General features: G+C 42.6%; 1 protein-coding gene across 1 annotated transcript; it reads right to left on the reverse strand.

Moving 5' to 3' along the window:
- On the reverse strand, positions 1 to 27,970 carry DNAJC12 (DnaJ heat shock protein family (Hsp40) member C12). Its single transcript, XM_089687769.1, has 5 exons — positions 27,789 to 27,970; positions 19,565 to 19,643; positions 14,764 to 14,903; positions 3,224 to 3,416; positions 1 to 395 (listed from the first exon to the last, which is right to left on the reverse strand). Exons 1-5 carry the CDS (start codon positions 27,867 to 27,869, stop codon positions 301 to 303), a joined length of 588 nt encoding a protein of 195 aa, XP_089543895.1. The 5' UTR covers positions 27,870 to 27,970; the 3' UTR covers positions 1 to 300.

Below are 27,970 nucleotides of genomic sequence, written 5' to 3' on the forward strand. Positions count from 1 at the left end.
TATTCTGCATATAATTTATTGACAAAGTAAAACCATACAAAAATAACAACTGTCTAAAAATAATCATAAACAACATGCAACATTTAATTAAATACTGGAGCGACAAAGACTATTTTACATAGCCGATGACATTTTACTATGTTAACGTGACATGAATATGTATACAAAGAAATGACTTATAATAAAAATACTTCTGGTTAGTATGGAGTAAATAGAAAAATAAAGCTTACAATTATACACTATACACAGTAAGAAAAAGCATGTCATGGTAAGACACTGGAATACTTTAGAGAAAGGATCTTAAATTTCATAATTTCTGAATTTTCGAAGAAGGTCAGATGGAGCCTCGGCCGACCAGCGGAAGCGCAGGAGACAGTATGTCATGTCTGGACTTCCTACATTCAAACAAGAGATAAATGGTTGTTAATGGTTCAAAATTGTCAAAATTATGCTAACGCTGATCATAAATGTATGCTACAGTAAGGTGACTGGTACATTACCTTCAATTTATTAGGAAATTCTACATATCCTGGATCCTTAGGGGAAATAGGAGTGTTTTGATTAAACTTCATCTTTTGCACCATTGTGCACCCCTCCTGCCTATAACATTTTACAGGGGATCTTCTCCCCCACAGCTGCTGCCACATTTGAAATATGCACGGCCACTCCACCCACACAACTGTATTATTCATTCACAGAAATCTGTGAATTTTTTGCACTACAAGTCCCATCTGCCCCCTGGCAGACAGACTTGTAGATCTCAATGGCACACGAGTGTGGTGATCACCACATTCATATTCCATTGACAATTCCTCTAGCTTTCCAGCTGAAATTCCATGCCTCTGCACAGTACCCCAGGTAAATTATAACTTTTTTTTTCAGAACAAATTGGACTTTAGTTTATTTGCAAATGTTAGTAGGTATCTCTTGATTTAATTTATAGTATCAAAGGAAAAGCAGCCCACAAGAGTAAAAAAAAAATGAATTGTAAAATTGTAGGCCATTATTACCCAACACGAAATAAAGAATAAAAACATAAATAACTTCTCTGCTGATGTGCATGAGGATACCACATGTTGGTGAATTATTTCTTGTATGTACCCATTAAGGGGCCAAGAAACAATAGTGCGCATTTTGCGACACTAACCCTAACACTAATTTTGACATCAACACTTACCCTAATGCTAACAGTGACATTAATCCTGACCCTAAAGTTATAATGACATTAAAGCTGGCCATAAACTGATCGATATTTATCCAGTTCACCAGGCACCAGCCAAAATTTGATCAGTTTGTAGTCGTCTCTGCTCTACAGATGACCTGATATTCTCTTCTTCAGTTAACTAACACTGTGACTGGACAGTGAAAGAAGAAGCAGCAGACTGATGGGCTCATCTCTTTGTCATTCTACTTTCTCTTCACAGCTGATTGACTCTTTGTGCTGCTTGTCCCTGCTCCAGTCTGAGCACTGCAGTACAGGGACTACAGGAGGCTGATACCAGTTTCTATTCAAGTGTTTACACTGCTTTCATTTAAAGGATAAGTTCACCTTTTGGGCAAAAATAATAAATGCACATTTTTTTGCAGGTAAAAAAATGTTCATTTATTATTTTTCTCCAAAGGAGCCTGGAAAGCATTGCACCGGCGAACAGCAGATCACTGATGTCATGCTCCTGCAGACCTGTCAGAATATCTGCTTGCCATATGGGATGCACAAGCAAGCAGATATTCTGACAGGAAGCCTCAATGAAGTACCACGGCGCTCCACAGCACCGTGGTAGTTCATTGAAAACTACAAGCTGACTGCCGCTAAGGCTGCTGGGACTTGTAGGCGCTCATTCACAGAACTCTGAGTGAGTGACGTGGCTGTGTGGGCGGAGCCCCGCATGGCCACACTGTTTTCAAATCTGAGAGATAGTACAGGGAGAAGTTTCCACATACTATCTGTCAGAGGGAGGGGGACGGTGGGCACGGCTGCCGCTATGGGAGCAAAAAACGTGTGGAACATGTAACATGTTCCAAAGGTGAACTTATCCTTTAACCTCTTGCCATCCGCCTGCTGTTTATAAACGGCAGGGCGGTGGCACTCCAGGGGCGGGTTGCCGTTCATAAACGGCACCCGCCTTTTCTAGATGTGCGCGCTCCCTGGGAGCGCGCAGCACCGCGATCCGGTGCCTGCTGTGTCCTCCGGACACAGTGAAACACCGATCGTCGGACGAGACCTCTGTACGAGGTCCCAATCATGTGATCACTGATTGGCGAATCAGTGATCACATGCAAAGTAGTAAGCAAGATGTCACTTGTGACATCATTGCTTACTGCGTGTGAAATCTGTGAATGATCAGGTCACATGGTACAAGGCTATTCACAACAGCCTTGTACCATGTGACAAGCTGTGACCAATCACAGCTCACTCAGTACTTCTTAATGACTGCAAGAATGCAGACAGAGAGAAAGAGAAATGATTGCTTTTACATCCTATATGGGTATAAAAGCAATCAGTGTAAAAAAAAAAAAAAAAATCTTCATCACCCCCCACAAGTAGTACAGTGTCACCATGGTGACACTGTACTGCTAGGGTGACAGTATGTAAAAAAAAATAAATAAATAAAAAATAATAATATAAAAAAAATAAAATAAAAATTAAAAAAAAAATGTTTAAAAATTATAATTTTTGGTTATAAACTTATTTGGATTTTTTTTTTTACTAAAAAAATAACGGAATAAATTTTGGCCAAGATTTATGATGAAATATTATTTATTTGCAAAATTTTATAAAAAAAAACACTTTTTAAAAAATTTTTTGGACTTTTTCATTTACATAGTAAAAAAATAAAAATCCCAGCGGTGAATAAATACCACCAAAATAAAGCTTTATCTGTCTCAAAAAAATTATAAAAAATTCATATTGGTACAGTATTGCATGACCGCGCAATTGTCATTCAAAGTGTGATAGCGCTGAAAGCTGAAAATTGCCCTGGTCAGGAAGGGGGTAAAAGTGTCCGGACAGGAAGTGGTTAAGAAACAAATGTGATGATGATTTATTGAATACTAATTATAGTCTTTTATATCTTCCTAGGAGTGAAAACAGCATGATATCAATAGAAATGTTGCTTCTCTGTCTCTGCTCAGAGGCAAAATGTTTTTAGTCATTCTGAAAAGGTTTACTTAAACTTTAAGAGCTAGATCACAACAGATCTAGAGCCACTAATTCTGGTGTTACCTTCAGGACTTTTAGGTGACAGTAAATCGATATTTTCCTGAGGTTCCTCCAACGTGTAATCCTCGTTTTCACTGCTGAGCGGGTTGTTCTTTTCTTCCGCGTCAATTAAGATGTCATCATGTGCTCCGTCTGAAGGCTTGTTTGGAGCCTCCAGCATTGCTTCCTTCTTGTTCTTTACAGCCCAGTGCATTGACTAGAAATAAACATTCATGGAATTTACTAATATATCATCAGTCTGTATAAAATTGTTTTGATGATTTAAAGTGGAACTAAACTAAATAGTGGCTAAATGGATAGCACTTCTGCCTGGAAGTACTAGGGTTGCTGGTTTGAATCCCAACCATCACACCATCTGCCTGGAGTTTGCATCTTGGATCCTGTCTATAGATCCTGACTTAGATCCTGTCTATATTGGCCCTAGTATGTGTATGTATGAATGTGCGTTAGGGACCTTAGATTGTACGCCCCTTGAGGGTTAGGGACTGATGTGAATGTACAATATATATGTAAAGAGCTGCATAAATTGATGGCGCTATATAAGTACCTCTAATAAATAAATAAACTTAAGTAATAAAAAAACTACAAGCAGACAGCTCTTCATTGCAGAAGAGACATGCAGTCTCTCTTCTGTAATATCACTTACCTGCCTACTCACAGTCTTCAATGGAATGTACACTTGGCTGCACATGTTCAGTTCAGCATGCATTGCTGCTGTGCTGGAATGACTGGACAGGATAATGTCATTCACCCCTTGGCCAATTAAGAGCCCAAAAACGTGACACCCGTATTCAGGGTTTAACATGTAATGTGTTAGTAAAGCTGCAGCCTCATACCCCACTGATCCCTCATTGTGACAGCGGACGGGAGATCCTCTCCCCATACCCCCATCACAATTTAAAAACAGTGTGGCTGTGCGGGGCTCTGCCACACAGCTGCTTCAATCGTTCACAGAGATCTGTAAATGACTGGACTACAAGTCCTATCTACCACCACAGCAGGCGGCTTGTAGTTAACAGTGAACTGTGAGGATGCTAATTTTCCTCTTGTTCATTGATTCTTCCCGCACTTTAGTAACTGTCTGCCCACATGGGAGGTATGGGCAGACAGCTGTATTGAGAGTCTGCAGGAGCCTGACATTGCACCCATGGGGTGGGTGTAATTCTCTGCAATATCCTGATAAAAAATAAATAAATGCACATTTTTTTACCTGCAGAAAAATGTGCATTTGCACTGTCAACCCATCAAAGGCTTTATCCTATGGATTTGACTGGCAGGATCAACAGGTCAGTTTGTCTCTTTGTGGGGAGACTAAAGGGAAATAAAATAAAGCAGATGCATTTAGCAAGACTATACTAAATAATTTTTTTTACTTGACCACAATTTTACTAAAAAGTCTTGCAATATCTTTGTCATAATTCATTGATTCTTTGTATTATATACATACAGTCAGGTCCATAAATATTGGGACATGGACACAATTGTAACATTTTTGGCTCTATACACCACCACAATGGATTTGAAATGAAATGAACAAGATGTGCTTTAACTGCAGACTGTCAGCTTTAATTTGAGGGTATTTACATCCAAATCAGGTGAACGGTGTAGGAATTATAACAGTTTGCATATGTGCCTCCCACTTGTTAAGGGACCAAAAGTAATGGGACAATTGGCTTCTCAGCTGTTCTATGGCCAGGTGTGTGTTATTCCCTCATTATCCCAGTTACAATGAGCAGATATAAGGTCCAGAGTTCATTTCAAGTGTGCTATTTGCATTTGGAATCTGTTGCTGTCAACTCTCAAGATGAGATCCAAAGAGCTGTCACTATCAGTGAAGCAAGCCATCATTAGGCTGAAAAAACAAAACAAACCCATCAGTGAGATAGCAAAAACATTAGGCGTGGCCAAAACAACTGTTTGGAACATTCTTAAAAAGAAGGAATGCACCGGTGAGCTCAGCAACACCAAAAGACCCGGAAGACCACGGAAAACAACTGTGGTGGATGACCGAAGAATTCTTTCCCTGGTGAAGAAAACACCCTTCCCAACAGTTGGCCAGATCAAGAACACTCTCCAGGAGGTAGGTGTATGTGTGTCAAAGTCAACAATCAAGAGAAGACTTCACCAGAGTGAATACAGAGGGTTCACCACAAGATGTAAACCATTGGTGAGCCTCAAAAACAGGAAGGCCAGATTAGAGTTTGCCAAACGACATCTAAAAAAGCCTTCACAGTTCTGGAACATGATGAGACCAAGATCAACTTGTACCAGAGTGATGGGAAGAGAAGAGTATGGAGAAGGAAAGGAACTGCTCATGATTCTAAGCATACCACCTCATCAGTGAAGCATGGTGGTGGTAGTGTTATGGCGTGGGCATGTATGGCTGCCAATGGAACTGGTTCTCTTGTATTTATTGATGATGTGACTGCTGACAAAAGCAGCAGGATGAATTGTGAAGTGTTTAGGGAATATTATCTGCTCATATTCAGCCAAATGCTTCAGAACTCATTGGACGCCGCTTCACAGTGCAGATGGACAATGACCCAAAGCATACTGCAAAAGCAACCAAAGAGTTTTTTAAGGGAAAGAAGTGGAATGTTATGCAATGGCCAAGTCAATCACCTGACCTGAATCCGATTGAGCATGCATTTCACTTGCTGAAGACAAAACTGAAGGGAAAATGCCCCAAGAACAAGCAGGAACTGAAGACAGTTGCAGTTGAGGCCTGGCAGAGCATCACCAGGGATGAAACCCAGCGTCTGGTGATGTCTATGCGTTCCAGACTTCAGGCTGTAATTGACTGCAAAGGATTTGCAACCAAGTATTAAAAAGTGAAAGTTTGATTTATGATTATTATTCTGTCCCATTACTTTTGGTCTCTTAACAAGTGGGAGGCACATATGCAAACTGTTGTAATTCCTACACCGTTCACCTGATTTGGATGTAAATACCCTCAAATTAAAGCTGACAGTCTGCAGTTAAAGCACATCTTGTCTGTTTCATTTCAAATCCATTGTGGTGGTGTATAGAGCCAAAAATGTTAGAATTGTGTCCATGTCCCAATATTTATGGACCTGACTGTATATATCCTAACAATGAACTTCCTATATTTGTTCTTTTGGTATGTTAAAGAGGAGCTCCAGACTCCCCCCAAAAAATGAATAGTTAGCAGCTACAAATACTGTAGCTGCTGACTTTTAAAATATAAGGACTCTTACCTGTCCAGGGATCCAGCAATGTCCTCATCCGAGCCGATTCTTCAGTCAGCTTCGTGTCCAGGCATCTTCCGTAAGAAAATCTGGCAGTAAAGCCTTCACAGCCAGTTCCATACTGTGCATGCGCAAAGTGCGCTATGCTTTGTGAACGGTCCTGCAGTCTTCTGGGACCTGTTAAGTGTTCTAGAGGGCTGTGGGGGAAGGAAAGGAGGCCGAACTTATGGCTCAAATTGGCGCTGCGCATCTGCCCATAAGTGGGACTGGGTACCTGTAAAAACCAGGTACTTGCTCCCCCCGACCCCCAAAAAGTGCCAAATGTGGCAGTGGGGGGGGGGGGGGAGATGTAAACAAGCGGAACTTCCCCTTTTGGGTGAAGTTCCTCTTTAAACACAATTTTAAAAGTGTTTGCTATATCTGTTTGAGAGGTCCAAAAGAAACTGTTGATCCTAACAGAAATCTTGTAAGCTGAAAACATCCTGTGCCCCCTGCCTGTGCCGCACTAATCAGTTAGCATTGCTTCTAGCTATCCCTGTACACTACAGAACTCCATCCCTCCTGTTTAATGGAAAAGAGATGTAGTTCCAAAACACTCCCATAGTGTTACAACACTGCTCATTCATAGATACAGTACAGCGAGTGTTGTCACCCTAGGTTAGGAAGTGTTTAATGGCAGGAACACCAGATGAAAATAAGGGGAAAAGCCTGAAAAAAAAATGGATGCAGCCATCACTTTAAAGGAATGTATCTTGGGTTTAGATACACTTTAATAATTCATATGTTATTGTCCTGATGCAGCAAACTTTATATCATGGACAAATGTTAGTTTATAGCAGTGGTTTCCAAACTGTGGCCCGAGGGCTGTACGCAGCCTTCTGCAGGCTTTTAACAGTAATCCTCCTACAGATGTGAGGCACTATATCTCCCACTGACACCAACAGTGGGGCATAATTCCTGCCAATGACCCCAATGATGGGGCACTATTCCTCCCACTAATACCAATGATGGGACACTATTCCTCCCAGTAATATCAATGATGGGGTACTATTCCTCCCACTGACAGCAACGATGGGACACTATCCCTCCCACTGATACCAATGATGGGGTACTATTCCTTCCACTGATACCAATGATAGGGTACTATTCCTCCTACTGATATCAATGATGGGGTACTATTCCTTCCACTGATACCAATGATGGGGTACTATTCCTCCCACTAATACCAACGATTATCCTAGATCATGCTCTAGCAACAGCTTCTATGAATTGGAGAGCTGGACGGAAAGGTGGGCATAATTGGGCTCTCCTGATGACAGCTTGTGGCAGCCCCTTAGTTCTATTAACCAGAAGATTATGGCGGCAGGGTGGGGAGAGGGGCAACAAAGGAAGATTTTGGCAAAGGAGGACACAGCAGCACAAGGGACACATCTCACAGAAGGTAAGTAATGTTCCTTGTGCTGATTTTTTTGTTGTTTGTTTTAGGTAAACTGAGGCTTTAAAGAAGTTGATGATCACTATCGTTTATGGTGTTTACCAGCATGTACATCGGATTGTAAAGTTTCTGGGAATGCTGAAGAACAAGAACACAGTGTCTGCCCTAGACATGCCAGTTCAGGTCATCTGTTGCTCAGAACATACTCATATTAAGAGGTTTGCTGTAGAGCAGCGGTTCTCAACCTGGGGGTCGCGACCCTTTGGGGGTCGAACGACGCTTCCACAGGGGTCGCCTAAGACCATCGGAAAACACATATTTCCGATGGTCTTAGGAACCAAGACACCGCTCCTCGCCGCCGCCGCCACCGCCGTCTCCAGGTGTGGGCGGGATGACATGCCGCCCCTGTCATCTGGACACACCTCGAGATCAATCCTCGCCTGTGATTGGCCGCCGGCACTGTAGCTCAGGAGAGGCACACAGGCGGCCAATCACCGGCAAGGAGGTGGAGCTTGGAGAGGAGATCGAGCGAGTGAAGAGGAGGAGAGCGGCCGGAGAAGGAAGACATCTGACAGGTAAGTGTCGGTACCATGGGAGAGGGAGGGAGGGAGCGAGCGAGCCCAGGCTGGAGCAGGGGTCTGCAAGGTAAGTATCATTGGTATCAGTGGGAATAGTGCCCCATCATTGGTGTCACTAATACCAATGATGGGGCACTATTCCTCCCACTGACACCAACGATGGGACACTATTCCTCCCACTGACACCAACGATGGGGCACTATTCCTCCCCCAAATGACACCAACGATGGGGCACTATTCCTCCCCCAAATGACACCAACGATGGGGCACTATTCCTCCCCCACTGACACCAAGGATGGGGCACTATTCCTCCCCCACTGACACCAAGGATGGGGCACGATTCCTCCCCCCACTGACACCAATGATGGGGCACAATTCCTCCCCCCACTGACACCAAGGATGGGGCACTATTCCTCCCCCCACTGACACCAAGGATGGGGCACTATTCCTCCCCCCACTGACACCAAGGATGGGGCACTATTCCTCCCCCTACTGACACCAAGGATGGGGCACTATTCCTCCCCCCACTGACACCAAGGATGGGGCACTATTCCTCCCCCCACTGACACCAAGGATGGGGCACTATTCCTCCCCCCACTGACACCTATGATGGGGCACTATTCCCCCCACTGACACCTATGATGGGGCACTATTCCCCCCACTGACACCAATGATGGGGCACTATTCCCCCCACTGACACCTATGATGGGGCACTATTCCTCCTCCCAGACACCAATGATGGGGCACTATTCCTCCCACTGACAGCAATGATGGGGCACTATTCCTCCCACTGATACCAATGATGGGGCACTATTCCTCCCACTGATACCGATGATGAGGCACTATTCCTCCCACTGACACCAATGATGGGGCACTATTCCTCCCACTGACACCAACGATGGGGTACTATTCCTCCCACTGATACCAATGACGGGGCACTATTCCTCCCACTGATACCAATGACGGGGCACTATTCCTCCTCCCACTGATACCAATGACGGGGCACTATTCCTCCCACTGACACCAATGACGGGGCACTATTCCTCCCACTGACACCAATGACGGGGCACTATTCCTCCCACTGATACCAATGATGGGGCACTATTCCTCCCACTGATACCAATGATGAGGCACTATTCCTCCCACTGACACCTATGATGGGGCACTATTCCTCCTCCCACTGACACCAATGATGGGGCACTATTCCTCCTCCCACTGACACCTATGATGGGGCACTATTCCTCCCACTGATACCGATGATGGGACACTATTCCTCCCACTGATACCGATGATGAGGCACTATTCCTCCCACTGACACCGATGATGGGGCACTATTCCTCCCACTGACAGCGATGATGGGGCACTATTCCTCCCACTGACACCGATGATGGAGCACTATTCCTCCCACTGATACCGATGACGGGGCACTATTCCTCACACTGACACCGATGACGAGGCACTATTCCTCACACTGACACCAATGACAGGGCACTATTCCTCCCACTGACACCAATGATGGGACACTATTCCCCCCCACTGATACCAATGATGGGGCACTATTCCTCCCACTGACACCAATGATCGGGCACTATTCCTCCCACTGACACCAATGATGGGGCACTATTCCTCCCACTGATACCAATGATGAGGCACTATTCCTCCCACTGATACCAATGATGGGGCACTATTCCTCCCACTGACACCAATGATGGGACACTATTCCTCACACTGACACCAATGATGGGGCACTATTCCTCCCACTGATACCAATGATGGGGCACTATTCCCCCCCACTGACACCAATGATGGGGCACTATTCCTCCCACTGATACCAATGATGAGGCACTATTCCTCCCACTGATACCAATGATGGGGCACTATTCCTCACACTGACACCAATGATGGGGCACTATTCCTCCCACTGATACCAATGACGGGGCACTATTCCTCCTACTGACACCAATGACGAGGCACTATTCCTCCCACTGACACCAATGACGGGGCACTATTCCTACCACTGATACCAATGACGGGGCACTATTCCTCCCACTGATACCAATGACGGGACACTATTCCTCCCACTGACACCAATGACGGGGCACTATTCCTCCCACTGACACCAATGACAGGGCACTATTCCTCCCACTGACACCAATGACGGGGCACTATTCCTCCCACTGACACCAATGAAAGGGGCACTATTCCTCCCACTGACACCAATGAAAGGGGCACTATTCCTCCCACTGACACCAATGACGGGGCACTATTCCTCCCACTGATACCAATGATGGGGCACTATTCCTCCCAATGACACCAATGACGTGGCACTATTCCTCCTACTGCAAAATTACAGTTATGAAGTAGCGACGAAAATAATTTTATGGTTGGGGGTCACCACAACATGAGGAACTGTATTAAGGGGTCGCGGCGCTAGAAAGGTTGAGAACCACTGCTGTAGAGGGAGGGAGATGTGGGGAGAGCACTTAAAGGTGCACCTGGTCTTTAAGATACACACCTGAAAAGCTGTACTGTATATAGTATGGCTCCAAATGTGGTTTATCAATTATTATTTTTCAGCATATCTTGAACAATTATTCTGGAAAAAAGCTTCATATGGTCAGGTCAGATAATGAATATTGGCTAGTGATGGAATCATTAAATATTCTTTGTGCAGCCATAACATCACTGGGTATATCCATGGGGAAGCTGTAGACTTCCAGAGACCGTGGTAGTGATTTGTCTGCCTGACCTGACCCATGCTTGGACGTGTAGCCATATCTCAATGACCTGTATGTTCAGCATTTTGGTCCTGACACTTGGCTGAAAGACCACCAATGCCTACTGATGCTGAAATCATACAACCAGATTTTTCAACCAGTCCAATCGATATCCAAATGAACAATAAAACTCAGATGTCCTATACTCTCCATATAGTTATGCAAATGATGTTAATAAACAAATACAAAAATGACATTAAGATAAAAACACTTTTAAAAGTACAAGCTTGAGTTCTAAAGCCTTTATAAAAACTGACAGTTCTGTAACTAGTTTGAAAAGGAGATTTAGTGAGACCCTGTCTATATTTAGGTTAGGCTACACACAAATATTCTAGATGCAGACAGCCTCAATATATCAATAATGAGAATGTAAAACTTCTTTTTTCATTTTGGATGGAGCAAGGGAGGGTTAGAAGATATGTTTGTTCACCATCTGTGTCCCATTCCGGAGATTTCCCTTCACTTCCTGTCCCACAGCCAAACAAAAATTGAAAGGAAATCCCTGTAAATTAAGGGGATTGCTTGGGGACCCCCAGGTCACCAGAAACAGTTTGGGATTTTCTTTTACAATCGCTTTCAATGATAATGGTAAACAGGACAAATAGAGAGAGTGAATCTCCCTACCGTACACAGACAGCAATAAAAACCTGACAGGTGTTCTAATCCCTCTGCACTCCATCCAAAACTAGAAAAAAAAAATGTTTGCCTTTAGATATACTTCAGTCAAATGGTTTAATATGGCTGGCTGGAGAGTGTATGTGAAGACATGAAGCCGCCATCTAATGGTGAAAATAATCAATGGTTTCTGAAAGTCCATGGATGTATTATATGGATAAACTGTGATATCCAAATTTCTAACAAAGCAAAATTGGCCAGGACCATTGTAAGAAAATACATAAAGATCCAGACCAACATAGGGGAGGGAAGAGTAGAGTCAGGCAGCAGAGACACTGGCACACATGATGTGGAGGATGGACAGTGAGTAATGTAAATCTACACAGATACAGCCACCAGCCAAATTTGAGATGGTAAGGGAGTATAATGAAAGGCAGCAAAGATACAGCCACAAATGATGCATGGAAGTAATGCCAGCCGTAGTTATTTAGTGATTTACCCTAATTATTTAGTGACCATTTGCTTTGCCTAGCAAGTAAATCATTAAAATATTTATAGCAGGATTAAAGTGGTTCTAAAGGTAAAATTAATTAATTAATTAATTAATTTACACCTTAATGCATTCCCTGCATTAAAGTAAAAAAAAGTTCTACCATTTTCTGTGCCCCCCTTCAAAAACATACCTGAGTCCTATATCAATCCAGTTCTGTGCCCAGCTGCATCTCGTCTCTCCCTCCTCCCTGCTCTCACAATCTTGTCTGACAGCAGCAGAAGCCGTTAGCTCCTGATGCTCTCAGTCAAATCCTGTGAAGCGGGGCCGAGCCATGCTGTGTGTGTCAATGGACACACACAGCCCAGCTCGGGAGTGAGCCTGCAGGTGTGCCCCCCCCCAGGGGCGGACTGACCATTCGAGCACTCGGGCACTGCCCGAGGGCCTGGGGTCAGTAGGGGGCTCCATGAAATGCCCCTGGCACCTTTTTTATAGGCTTTTTGGGTGTGGTTTGAGTGTGGGCAAGGACATAGGGGCCCCATGATCCCCTATTGCCCGGGGGCCCCATGAGTTGTCAGTCCGTCCCTGGCCCCCCCATAGGAAACGACTACTTATGGTGCTGCACTGAAAAAAGGAGGGGCCTAGAGCACTGGTGGGGGACCCCAGAAGAGGAGGTTCAGGGCCCCTCTACATGTTTGTTACTCTACAAAACAAAATGGCTTTACAGCCGCTTTAAAGGTATCCTCATCTAGTTATAGCCTATTCAGCCTATGCCAGCAAATAGTAATCTTTATAGAAAGAGAATAAAATCATCAATCACCCAAGCCTTAGTTTTGTTGTTGATACCAGTGTAGTGAATCAAGGGAAAAATCAGAACTTAATGAAACATTTGTTTTCCCAGAGATCATAGTCACAACAGATTTTGTGCTAATTCCAACAATAGCATATTATTATATTGAAGCTCTTCAAGTGATTGACAAACTACCAAACTATGCCAAAATAAAAAAAAAAAAAAATGTCACAGAAGATGTCACAGAAATATAAATAGAGAGTACTACAGAGCAACAACTCATCTGTAATCTACTACAAAGTTTGGATTAGGAAATGTTTATTTGCTAGGTTCAAAGAGAAAGGGTTTTGAAACCATTTAATTCCATTGAAACAAATTCTTGCAAAACAGCACACTGTACTGTCAAAACATGCTCCAATGCCAAAGGAAAGCTTTCCTCCAATCAAGTCTCAATGTTCTCCCGGTCATATTACACACACCCATCAGCATGCTTGTAAAGTAAAACCCAGACCTATCAAATCCACTGATACAGTGCAGACACTGCACATGTGTGGTTACAGACGTTTAAAACGGTCTGCTGTCCTATAAATGAATACTATTCAGAAAAAAATGTATTGTCTCTCCTCTTGGGGGTGATGCAGAATTATGTGGTGGTGTGGTCCCCTATGATGGGACCCTGTAAGAGCAGTAACAGTCTTCCTTAATTTGCATTGGATATTCCTCTCATCAGTTTGGCCCTTGACTCTGTGATAGCAAAGCTACCTTGATTTATGAGCAATACACAGTTACATAGTTAGTCTGGCTGAAAAAGACAAAAGTCCATCCAGTTCAACCATAGAAAAAAAAAAAGGTATAATCCTATGCCTATAGTTGTCCCAGAGGAAGGCAAAAAAGCCAGCAAAGCGTGATCCTATTTGCTCCTGCTGGGAACAACATTCCTTCCTGATCCCCCGAGAGGCAATTGGATATTCCCTGGATCAACTTTACCTATAAATGTTAGTATCCAGTTATATTCTGTATTCTAAGAATCCAGGCCTTTTTTGAAGCAATCCACTGAGCTGGCCAGAACCAACTCTTGAGGGAGTCTATTCCACATTTTCACAGCTCTCACTGTCAAGAAACATTTGCGTGTTTGGAGATTAGATCTCTTTTCCTCTAGACGTAAAGAGTGCCCCCTTGTCCTCTGTGATGACCTCAGGGTGAACAGCTCTGAGGTCATTACAGAGGACAAGGGGGCAATCTTTACATCTGGAGGAAAGAAATCCAATGAATCCTTCTTTCAATGTTCAGCGGTAACATCTACCAGCCCTTCTGCGCAACTCTTCAACAAAAAGATTTCACCCAGAAGCTCCCTTCAGGCCACCATTTTCTTGCCCAGCTCTCTTTGAATATACCCCCCCCCCAGCAGGGCAGCTAAAGTCTTTGGGCCTTCAGTACATGCCCCCACTCAGACAAGATCCAAATAGTAATCCAGACAGAAGACCGGGAGAGAAAGAATAGTGGAAAGATGCTTGAAATAAATATTCTCTCCTTAATCCATACCACTGAACAAAGATCTCAAGAACTGGTTGGGCCAGACAACTAAATATAATTAGAAACACTCCAGCTTACAGCAAGGTCCCTACACTACTATAGTTAGAAAAACTTACCATTTTCAGAGAATCTTGCAAAGCTGCCCATTGCATAAATGGGATCTTGATATTGCTGCGTCTCCAGTAATCGTAATGAGCACGACTTTCGTCATTTGTTAAGGTGTCTTTGGCTTGCTGGAGTTTTTGAAACTCTTCAACTGCAATGTAACAATGTTCACAGATTCAATTGTCAGAATGAATCAGGATTTAAGAGTTAAAATGTAATTTATGGCAGAAATAGCGCAGTTAAGGGTGATGGCCAGTCCAATGATACTGTTACCCACCCCCCAGCTAGATCTTCTTTTGATGTCCCCATTGTCTTTGAATCCTGTGTCCCTTAATGAATGTGAAAGAAAAGGGGATTTTTATTAATTTACCTTAATTTCCATTTCCTTCTGTTCATTAAGACATACAGGTTTAACCCCTCCGTGTTTTGTGTTCCTACTAATAGTACGCTTTTTCACAAACCGAAGCATGCTGGGAGAGGGAGGGGTTATACCAGGCTGGTCAATATTTGTTTGATACCAGAATCCAAATCTTAGGCAGCTTATAATTCAATTGTCTCTAAATCCTGTGTCCCATAACAAGCCCCGAGAAACATATTTTACTGTAAGAACAAATATCCTTTTTTAAAGCTTTTCAGGCAAAATCAGCAAGTGTTATGGTATTGTGATTTAGCAGGATTCCTGTGCTGCAGTCATCCCCCATTCAAGAGGCTCCACCCTTTGAGTATCTGTCAGAAGACGTGGAAGAGTCAGCATGGTTCACGGTTCAGCAATAGTCACCTCGTCTGGGCATGATGGACTGCAAAAACCTACAACCCGAGTACAGACAATCCTGCAGGAGACCGGAATTGGAAGGTCCAGTCAGTATGCAGAGTTTAAAACTGTAGTAATAACTCTTCAGGAGGATCCTTCTTCCCATATCACTATCTACACTGACAGTTGGGCAGTCTTTAAAGGTCTGACAACTTGGATGCCTATCTGGAAGTCCAATGAATGGATGATTTATGGAAAGGTGGTGTGGGGTGGCAAGGAAGTCTGGGATTTCACATGGACAGAAGCTCACTCCCGCAAAATAAAAGTGGGGCATGTTGACCCACCTGTGCCCCTAGTCCCAGACTCCGAGATCTAGAACAGAGTGGCAGATGAAATCTCAAAGATGAATGCAGTTGTACCAATTGATTCTGTCTTGATGAACTGGGCCTACAAGCAATCTGGACATTTGAGGCAGAAAGCATCATATGAGTGGGCTCAGCAGACAGGATTGCCTATATCAATGGACATTATAAAGATTGTTATAGGGAACTGTACAGTATGTGGAGAAGCGCAACATTGGCCATTGCAAAAGTACTCCACCGGGTCAATTAAGAAGGGCAAGAGGCCTGCAGAGATTTAGAAGATTGACTTCATCGGTCCTCTGGACACCTGTTCAGGACTTTTGCTTGTTCATCCTTGCAAACGTGCAGATCAAGCTGCAATATTTCAACTGCTTCAGAACCATGTTGCTTATGGCTGTCCCAAACAAGTCTAAAGTGATAATGACTCATGCTTCACCAGATCAACAGTACAGAAATGGGCCAGGATTCTGGAGTGTACTGGTTGTGCCACATCCAATACCATCCATGGGCAGGTGGTTTGATTGAAATATACAACAGGATATTGAAGGACCAGATACGCAAACTTACACCCACACAGACACACTAAGGGGGTGGGATTGGGTCCTTACACAGGCAGTTCAGTTGTTAAATTCTAGGCCAATAGCCAAAAGTACACCACATGAGAGGATGGTGGGGGCCGGGGCACAGATTCCACAGCTGGAGTGCAGAGTTCAGTATTTATGTAAGCTTCAAAGAACTGGGTTTAACAGGTACCAAGTTACTGCTTCCCATGATATAGGAACCACATGTGACATATCTGAAGCCTATCTAGGAATGAGAGGGAATCTGGCAGGATGGTTTGAAGTTATATTTGTATTGGCATATGAGCTTCAAGACAGTGACTGGTTAGAGGACACTTCTCAGCAAGAGTGGAAAGTGAGGATCTATAAAACATTAAACCTTCCAAAATAAATAGCAATGATCTTCTGGGAAGTAGTATATTTCCTCTCCTCCCTGTCAATGTTCTTTGGGAGGATCAAAAGTGGATACAGGCAGGTGGCAAAGTGTTAGAGATCAATAATCTGCTTTATTTTCCACTCCACGGGCTGTCTCTGATTTGATCCATAGTAATTCCAGAGAAAGTAGGTTCATGATGGACAGAATCATGGAAGACTGCAAGAGCTGTGAAGAGCAAGGCCTTTGATGTGTTACAAGCCTGGACTTGTTTATATTGGACATTTTACAATGAACTTTTGCTAAAGACTGAAAAACCTTCTCAGTGGCAGAAATATGGGAGGGGGTTGCATTCAAGGTGAATTAATTTTTAGTATGAGTTTGTTAGTAATAAATTGATTTTCTATGTGGAGTTTGAGAGGAAATCAAGGGCTGAATGTGTTGCATTTGATGTAAATATATGTTTGTTTTATTCCTCAGCCTTACACAAAAGGGTTTGTTTGTTTGTTTGTCTTACAGAAACAATTGCGTACTGTCAGTGATACTTTTTTTATTTGCACTAACATACAATTTTGAGGACAAGCTTTCGGGGAGTGTCCCCTTCTTCAAGGTTCAAGCACTACTACTGTTTGTTTGTCTTAGAAACATAAATCAGATTACTTTTGAATGTTTGAGTGGACTTCTCAAACACATGCCTTGGTAATAATTACAAAAGCTGTTTTCTACAACAATGAAAACTTAGGTACCATTGTTGTATGTTGGGCTCTTCTATTGTTCTTCATTTAAATATGTAACTGAAATCAACAAGTCAAGTTAATCAATGGTTACCAACAGGGGTGGACTGACAACTCATGGGGCCCCCGGGCAATAGGGGATCATGGGGTCCCTGTGTCTTTGCCCAAACTCAAAAAAGCCTATGAAAAAGGTACCAGGGGCATCTCATGGAGCCCCCTACTGACCCCAGGCCCTCAATAGGGGATCATGGGGCCCCTGTGTCCTTGCCAAACTCAAAAAAGCCTATGAAAAAGGTACCAGGGGCATCTCATGGGGCCCCCTACTGACCCCGGGCCCTCGGGCAGTTCCCGAGCTTCCAAATGGTCAGTCCGCCCCTGGTTACCAATAGTTTGACCTTCTGACATATATGACCTATGCCATGTATGATACAACAGTGCCACCTAGAGAGTAAATTGGAGAGTGTTTCACATATATAAATAACTGTGTAAATAAGGCAGGAAAATGGACCACACCCATGTTGGATTGGCTATCTATGCTTTCTAAATAAAAGGCCAACAACAGAAATTGAAGTAGGACTCTAAGATGACTTAACACCAAGGAAGATCTCTTCCAGAACCCGAAGACACTTTTAGCGCAACCTCCTGCAACCATTTTAGAAAAAGCCTGGAGTCCGCGTTGCCTACGGAGATTGTGAAGCCTCTATAATCAGAGCTAAGTAACATTTACTATTATATACAGAACATAGCTTTGCTGGGAAGTAGGTAGCATTTTGCTTATTGTAGGTATATCTGTCAGTCTTGTACTGTTTTTCCTATAATTGTAATAGTTTCTATGTACAGCATTTTCATTTAGCAAAAGCACATTAACCCTTTGAGGACCAAGGGACGTATTTGTCCCATGTTTTTAATTGCGTGTATCATCTGATTAAGAACTTAAAACTCTTTTTTTTTTTTGGTTTGAGTCAAAATTTTAGTTCTTATCAACAAACAACAAATGGATCTAGCTTTTTGCCAATTATTTCATGAAATGGCTTAGTTACAGCAACTGAAGTGTACGAACTTTAAAAACAAAAAAATTTATTCTTTTGGCGTTCCAAAATCTTACGGTCCTCAAAGGGTTAATACACTACAGAGGTCTAAGTTTGACATATACCGCAAAGTAACCTTAACTAGACACCAAGCAAAACACCTCCTCTCCCTCCCGCCAGAGGCTACAGGAGGAAAATGTTCATTATGCTATTCCAAATAAAAAATTCTGAACCATTTAATTTTATTGTGACCAGCGATTGGTTGCCAAATCTCTTAAGTGTCCCTCACTCTTCAAAAGGTTGAGCACCTTGCTATAACCCTAACTTTAACCCTTCCAATAACCCTAACACTAACCACATGCTAACTTTCCCTGTAACCTTAATGCAATGCTTATGACATTAACTTCACACTAACCCTCCCTATAACCCTAGAGATCACTTTCACACTAGCCCTTCCTGTAACATTAACCCCCAATATAACCCAAACCCAACACTAACCTTAACACTAACCCTCCCTATAGCCCTAACATTAACCACAAACTAACCCTCCTGGCAACCCTATAGCTTATCCCCACTTTAATAACTCTAGTAACAGCTTCATACTTATTCCCCCTGTATCCCCAACACTAACTTCACACTAATCCTCTCTAACTTCACATTTGCCATCCTTGTAATCCTAGCAATAACCCCACAGAAACTCACCCACCCAGTAAATCTAACACTATGTTCACGCTAATCTTCCTTAACATACATAGAACTTCTTTTTGCATATCACCTCTCCTAGACTTTAATCCTCTGCACTGAAGACCAACCCTTCCTACTTCCAAAGATACCAGTCAGTGCCTAAATCCCATTTGTGTTTTATAGGGTGCAGGAGATGACATGCGCGACAAAAGCCTTTGGGTGAGAAGATTTTTGAAATGCATAACTTTAATTTTCAACGTTTTACTGGGTTTTACTTTTTTTAAGTATTTCCTGTTATGAAATTTGGAAAGTAAACTTACCTGCTTTCTGGTTTCCTGGGTGTTTGTCTGGATGGCATTCAAGAGCTCTGACTTTATATTCCGCAATAATTTGTTCAACCTGCATAAAAAGCAAACACATATTTACTAGCTGTGGTCATGTGTACACATCTTACTGTAGACTGTACTATACTGTAAGATTCATCCTGACAATGGTCAGTAATTCCCCTGGAGCACCAGGGACCTGTCAGGATTGATTTTCCTTCTGCTTTTTCCTTTCTGGAAAATAACCTTTGGCTGAGTCATAGCTGCTCACCTGCCAATGAAAAGACAGGAAATGACTATGGCAGACCACACAGGTGTAGGATGCAATAGACACGTAGCACAACATCTGCTCTTTTCTTTAGACATTCATCAGCATACACAGTATATTGCAAAAAACATCATTGTGCAATACTCTACAATAACCGATCATCAGCTATCCATGGCTTAGAAAAAAATGAAAAACTATTTTGGACTGATTGCTATGGATTACTGCACACAGTTATTTGCACTGTTACTAAACAAGTTCCTCCTCATTCTTAAATGCCAGTCTATAGGTACAGAACGCCAACTGTAGCTTAGAAGGGCAGTTCAGTGGACTGCTGTATCATTTTTGCCTTGGTCAAACAAAGCAAGCAAACAGGTAGGTAGCCATAATGACCATTAGGTTGTGGCAGGATAGTTATAGCTTTGATTGTTTTCACTGCACCAATTTGTCATTTGGATAAAATACAATGATTTCAGTGAGTGTGGCAGATCATTGTTACAATATAACACATAATAAAATCTGGTGCAGCATTTTGGCATAATTTGTAGATTCCAGAGATAAAGCAGAGTTAAGAAGTTCCAATTCCCTCCATCTTTCCACTATAGCATCAGAGGTTACGTTAAAAGGCAGTAAAACATTTGATTTTTCATTGCCTGATTACTAATATAACCATAAAGTAAAAAATTGTTTTTTTATCCACTCTTTTACATTATGATTTCAACTCTCGTAATGAATACAGTAGGATATCTCTACTTACCATAAAATCCTTTTCTTGGTGTCCATTGTGGGACATAGAAAAAGTCCAATTAAGAGGCAGACAACACAACAATCAAATAATAACAAGAAAAGAACAGGAAACTGGAAACTGTTTACTGTCTTCAACTCAAAGAGCCATCTGAAGGTAATCTGAAGACCAGGTGTCAGCCTTGCAAATCTGGGAAACAAGTGTTTATGCTGAAAAGCCCAAGGAGCACTCATAGATCAAGAACACTGCACCTTGACTGAAAAGAGTGGAACCCAATCCTTGGATGACTGTCTGCTTGAGCCACTTTACAAACAAACAGATTTCCCAGCACACTTACCAGTTGATCTGCAAGAAAAAAATGGCACTGTCTAACATTTTACATTAAAAAGGGAGGGTTTAGTTGCACACATCTGAACAAAATATGTGGAAGCCACCATGATTCATCAAGGCTCCCTGTAATGTGTAGTCCTGCCTCCTGTGTTTGAGAGTCTCCAAGTTGGAGCATACAGCGGGTAAAATAAGTATTGAACACGTCACTATTTTTCTAGGTTAATATATTGCTAAAAGTACTTTTGACATGAAATTTTCAACACACGTCAGTAACAACCCATGCAATCCATACATACAAAGAAACCAAAACAAATAAATTCAGAAATTAAGTTATGTGTAATAAAATGGAATGACACAGAGAAAAAGTATTGAACATGCTAACTGAAATTTAATAATATAATTAATATTTCGTACAAAATCCTGTGTTGGTAATGACAGTTTCGAGACACCTCCTGTATGGAGATACTAGCCATATGCATTGCCCAGGTGTGATTTTGGCCCATTCTTCCACACAGTCTTCAAATCTTGAAGGTTCCATGGGCCTCTTCTATGAACTCTGAACTTCAGTTCTTTTCATTGATTTTCTGTTGGATTCAAGTCAGGTAATTGGCTGGACCATTCTAGCAGCTTTATTTTCTTTCTTTGAGATCAGTTAAGAGTTTACTTGGCTTTGTGTTTGGGATCATTGTCTTGCTGAAATGTCCACCCTTGGTTCATCTTCATCATCCTGGTAGATGGCAACAAATTTTGATCAAGAATGTCTTGGTACATTTTTCCACTCATCCTTCAATGATATTAAGTTTGCCAGTAACGTATGCTGAAAAACAGCCTCACACCATGATGTTCCCACCTCCAAACTTCACTGATGGTATGGTGTTTTTGGGGTGATGTGCAGTGCCATTTGACCTCCAAACATGGTGAATTATGGCATCCAGAGAGTTCAGTTTCGGTCTCATCTGACCAGACTGTATTCTCCCAGTATTTTACAGGCTTGCCTAAATGTTGTGCAGCAAACTTTAAACGAGCTTCAACATGCTTTTTCTTCAGCAATGGAGTCTTGCATGGCAAGCATGCATATAGGCCATGGCGGTTGAATGCATTACTTATTGTTTCCTTTGAAATAACTGTACCTGTTAATTCCAGGTCTTTCTGAAGCTCACCACAAGTAGTCCTTGGCTCTTGGACAACTCTTCTGATAATTCTTTTCACTCTTCTGTCAGAAATCTTGCACCTGGTCATGGCCGGTTTATGTTGAAATGATGTTCTTTCCACTTCTGGATTATGGCCCCAACAGTGCTCACTGGAACATTCAGAAGTTTAGAAATCCTTCTGTAACCAATGCCATCAGTATGTTTTGCAACAATAAGGTTGCGAAGATCTTGAGAGAGCTCTTTGCTTTTACCCATCATGAGACGATTCTTGTGTGACACCTTGGTAATGAGATGCCTTTTTATAGGCCATCGGTTGAGACTGAACCAGCTGATATTAATTTGCACTGACAAGGGGCAGGATTGCTCTCTAATTACTGATAGATTTAAGCTGGTGTCTTGGCTTTCCATGCCTTTTTGAACCTCCCTTTCTTCATGTGTTCAATACTTTTTCTCTGTGTCATTCCATTTTATTACACATAACTTAATTTCTGAACTTATCTGTTTTGGTTTCTTTGTATGTATGGATTGTAGGGGTTGTTACCGACATGTAATGAAAATTTCATGTTAAAAGTACTTTGTTTCTTTGTATGCAGGCCCGGACTGGCCATAGGGCACACTGGGCAATTGCCAGGTGGGCCAGGGCCACCAAACCACGTGTACTAGCAATAGCTGGCTACCCCCAGGCTTCCCTTTCACTCACTGTTTACTGCTGCTCACTGCACCCCACCCACCGCACACTCTGGCAGTCAGAGGTTATATCACACTGCAGAGCCCTGTTCCCTGTATCCAATGAGGGTGCTGCTGACATCTCCCTCCTTACTCACCATGTGTGCCTGGCTCTCCGTACTGTGTGCAGGCAGTACTCAGAGAATCATGAAGATGCCGAGAGGAGGGGGAGACCAGAGATGACAAGGGTGGTGAGCCTAGGACTAGACACAGGTGAACTGTGTCATTGCTACTCATTATGATAGTGGCTCTGTACAGCATTGTCTATGGGAGCTGTATGGTGTGTGCTGGGAACAGACCAAATCTGTATTAGATAAGACCTGGAGTGTTTATATGTGGTGGGCACTTCATGTTACTGCTCTCTCGTCTGTTGGGTATAGAGGGATTAAGAGTTATGTACAGCTTGGGGCTCCCACCACACCATTTACTTGCCACAGCGATGGGAAAACATGCTGTGCAAGCTCCAGGCCATGTTAAACGTTTCTGCAGGGCTAAAGAATCTCTACTTACCCCTACATGAAGGAAAGGTGAGTATAAGCACAGAGGGAGAGGGTGACCAATTAAAGTGACACTAAACTCTGGTGTAAAAAAATAAGTACCATTCCAGTCTGTATTCTTAACTAAAAAAAGCCCTTTCTAGAGCTCTCAGCCTCCTCCAAATTCCTTTCTTTTGTTGCTGTGATCTAACTTACTGTTAGAGGGTGGCTATGTTCCTTCTCCATGGTCTTACTTAGGGCCAGACTGGCCATAGGGCACACCAGGCCGCATGCCATAACAAAAGCTGGCTAATGCAGGGGTCCCCAACACCCTGTTGGTGATCGGGTCTCATAGTGGGAGGTAAGCGGTGACCACAATCTGGACAGGGTTGCCTCTATGTGCCCATGCCAGTGTCTCCTCTCTTGGCTCTCCTGCCCCACCAATGATGTCATCCTTTGAGCAGAGCAGGGGACAGTAGCTGCTGGAGATCTGCACAAAGAGCGGGAGTCTTTTCATGTTAACAAGCGGGTAATCATCGCTTGTTAATATGGTCCAGACTTACAGTTCCTCCTGCCCCCTGCTCTGTTGATAGGATGACATTGTTGGTGGGGCAGGAGAGCCAGGAGAGGAGACACTGACTGAATCCTGCCTCTGCCCTGCTGATGGTAGGACTGTATATGGGAAGCAGAGAGTAAAAGGGGGCCCTTTGGTTAGAGATAAAGGGGGGATGCTAAATGCAAGGGGCACTGTGATGCAGGGCCGTGATTGCTACGGGCACTGTAATGTAAAGGGGCACTTTGATATAAAGGAGACTGCACTGTAATTATTACAGAGCAGTTCCTTTTATATCACAGTGTCCTTTTACATTACAGTGCGGAGGATCAACTCTGTGAATATCCCATCAGCAAATGTCCCCCCCCCCACCTGCCGGGTCCCTGGAAAAATTGGCTGCTCAGTCTAAAATGCCCAGGTCTATTCTTTTGTCCCAGTCCAGGCCTGTTTGTATGTATGGATTGCATAGGTTTTTACCAACATGTGGTGAAAATTTCATGTCAATAGCACCTTAAGAAATATATTTACCTAGAAAAATTATGACGTGTTCAATACTTATTTTAACCGCTATATATGCCAAATCCAGTGAGCAAGCTAAACAATAATGGCAACCACCCCAAATTATAGCTAGCATTTGAACCACTTTCAAACAAAAGGGGAAAATTTCCTCTTGATGAACTGAAACCAGACAGGAGGACAGAAGAACTATGTCCTGGTTGAGGTGAAAGTCAGAAACTACCTTAGGCAAGAAGGAAGTCCTGGTCCTGGGTGGTCTCTAAAGTGCAGAGAACACCAGATTCAGATCCCAGAAAGTCACAGAGGAATGGATGGGGGAGCCATATGGAAGGCCACCTGTAGTGAGAAGCCGTCTCTAAAACAGAATAGAAATGGCAAAAACTGACCCTTGATATAGCTGGGAGACAGATGCTAGTCCAGACCAGGTGCAGGAAGGAAAAAAATCATCTCACAGAAAAAATTTCTAGGGTAGAAGCCCCAAAACTGACACCAAGTCAAATAGAAATTCTTTGTCTGAGAAGTTAACCTTTAGCATTATAGGAATCACAGAGTGAAAGCCTGGTCCCTCAGAAGCTGGGCTTCAACAGCCATGACAGTAAGCCAGTGACTATGAAGCAGGATGGCAAATCAGTCCTTTGGATAGAAGATCCTGGCAATCTGGCAGAGCCCACAAATCACATGGCAGGAGACTTACCAGGTCAGTACACCAGATCTGCATGGGCTAGTCTAGCACAATTAGGATCAATGAAAAGCCCTCCATCTTGATCCTGCTTTTTGTTTTTTTTATTGGGGGGGGGGGGGGGGTGTCACCTGGTACAGTGGGACTGTCTTCCCAGTGTCTAGAATCAGACATGTTGTGACCATGTGATACTAGGGCAATACATAAGCTTAGGGAAAGAGGCAAAGCCTCAGGTACTCATGCAAATCAGAGCAGGTGAGGTTAAAACGAAAAAGAGATGTAGCAAGTAGATAGATAGATAGATAGATAGATAGATAGATAGATAGATAGAACACAGCATAGCTGCAGAAATAACATCTATCCTTCTATGACACTAGCAAAAAACTGAGGCATGCTGGTTGTGTGAGATGTTATCTTGAGTTGGCCTTCAGCTTTTTTGCCAGTGTTCAATTCTCCTGTATGTGGCAGTAAAACCTGAAGGTGAGAGACTTTATGAATTCATCATATGATGGAAAAGAAAAACGACACCACCGTACAATACAGAGAAGGATCCTGTCTGAGAAATCCTTTTTTGTTCAATAATTTTTACTGTAATTTCACAAAGAAGTGGACACGAGGAGAAGAGATGCATAAAATTACAGCGCGGGATCAGCGCATGTGAAAGTGCACAGTGTGCAGAAGTTACTAACTGTCTGCAGAGTCAATAGCTAAAGACCTCCAAACTTCGTGTGGCCTTCAGATTAGCACAACAGTACGTATAGAGCTTCATGGAATGGGTTTCCATGGCCAAGCAGCTGCATCCAAGCCTTACATCACCAAGTGCAGTGCAAAGTGTCGGATGCAGTTGTGTAAAGCACACCACCACTGGACTCTAAAGCAGTAGAGATGTGTTCTCTGGAGTGACAAATCACGCTTCTCTAGCAAACCGATGGACATGTCTGGGTTTGGTGGTTGCCAGGAGAACGGTACTTGTCTGACTGCATTGTGCCAAGTGTAAAGTTTGGTGGAGAGGGGATTATGGTGTGGGGTTGTTTTTCAGGGGTTAGGCTTGGCCCCTCAGTTCCAGTGAAGGGAACTCTTAAGGCGTCAGCATACCAAGACATTTTGGAAAATTTAAATCTCCCAACTTTGTGGGAACAGTTTGGGGATGGCCCCTTCCTGTTCCAACATGACTGCGCACCAGTGCACAAAGCAAGGTTCATAAAGACATGGATGAGCGAGTTTGGGGTGGAGGAAGTTGACTGGCCTGAACAGAGTCCTGAGCTCAACTCGATAAAATACCTTTGGTATGAATTAGAGCAGAGATTGTGGGCCAGGCCTTCTCGTCCAACATCATTACCTGACCTCTCAAATGCGCTTCTGGAAGAATTGTCAAACATTCCCATAGACACACTCCTAAACCTTGTGGACAGCCTTCCCAGAAGAGCTGAAGCTGTTATAGCTGCAAAGTGTGGGCCAACTCAATATTGAACCCTACGGACTAAGACTAGGATGCCATTAAAGTTCATATGTGTGTAAAGGCAGGCCGACCAATACTTTTGGCAATATAGTGTATGGTTTCCAGGTAACATTCACAGTATGAAGAATGTGCAAAGATAAATCACAGTAGATTTTTTTAGCTCACGAACAGTAGATGAACAAGGCATCCACTTGTGCTACTGATGTGCTGATCTTGTATATCTCTTTGGTGACAGAGTGGGTGGTATGCATTGCCTAGCAAAGTAATGAAGTCCTCTCTGACGTCAAGGAAAACAAACAACGTAATTATCTGGCGTGATTATTGTAGAAGACAAATGCATAACATGTGTCACTGGCCAGCTAACAATCATACTCAGCAAAGGCAATAATCTCAGTCTACTAAAACATATTAAACATGACAAAAATATATACTCATTATAGCTATTTAGGGTGGAAATGTACAGACAGTATATATAATAATACTTGCAGAAAACAGATGAAATTATAATTACAAAATTTTATATAAAATAACATTAAAAATGTTTTATGAATTATCATGCACATCTGCTGGGGTTATATAATGGGGCAGTACAAACACACAGATGCTGTACCAAGTAGATGTACAAAGAGCAGAGATGAATACACTGTGAAAGCACCCAGAGCAACTAATACGATTTCAATTTTCAGTATGTAAATCACAATAAACAAAGTTGATTACCAACTGACTGCATATAGTTTGTTCCATTCTTTTATTTAATAAATGGCCTCTGTAAATGAATGATTTATATATCTTTACAAAATAAAGCAACAGATGAAGATAGATTAAATGAGACTAGCCCTTGATACATTTTTAAATAAATGTAATGCATAAATGAAGACTTCTTCGTTTTACATTTTCCTATCTCCTTTTGTAAAGTTGGAAAACATTATCACAAAACTAATATATGTCCTAAATGATGGGTAATAATGACATTCACTAATACAATATAAATATACAGAAATACATATTAAATATATCCTGTACTGTGCGGCCCCAGACATATATGATGACTCAGGAACTATAAAACATATTAAATGACGATGAATCTATATAAAAACTGCAACTGTCATTTGAGTATATTGGATGCATTTTACCAGTGAGAACGCTGTTTATAAAAAGTAGAATTGAATCAATCTAAATATATATAAATCATTTATAGACCTATCTTCAGCATCCATATATTAGATACAACTGGCTTATCAAAGAAAGGGATGCAAAGTTGCACGACAATGGAATACACTGTGACACAGCAATAGACAGACTGAACAGTAGACATACACACCGTAGACAGCTCATCACATCCTAACAGGGTGTAATAATCTTGCCCCATAGACTCTTCTGTGCACTTCAGAATAGCATCCATCTCTTGATGCAGAATAAGCAGCAAAGCTCTGATTTCTGACAGCTGGGCTGCTCAAGCCTTTATGTGCATGGGCAGCTCCCCACTTGTTGCTTGCTATTGGC

This window comes from Staurois parvus, unplaced genomic scaffold, assembly GCF_062004578.1.
Source record: "Staurois parvus isolate SC_StPar_1 unplaced genomic scaffold, SC_StPar_1.0 ptg000437l, whole genome shotgun sequence".
NCBI lineage: Eukaryota > Metazoa > Chordata > Amphibia > Anura > Ranidae > Staurois > Staurois parvus.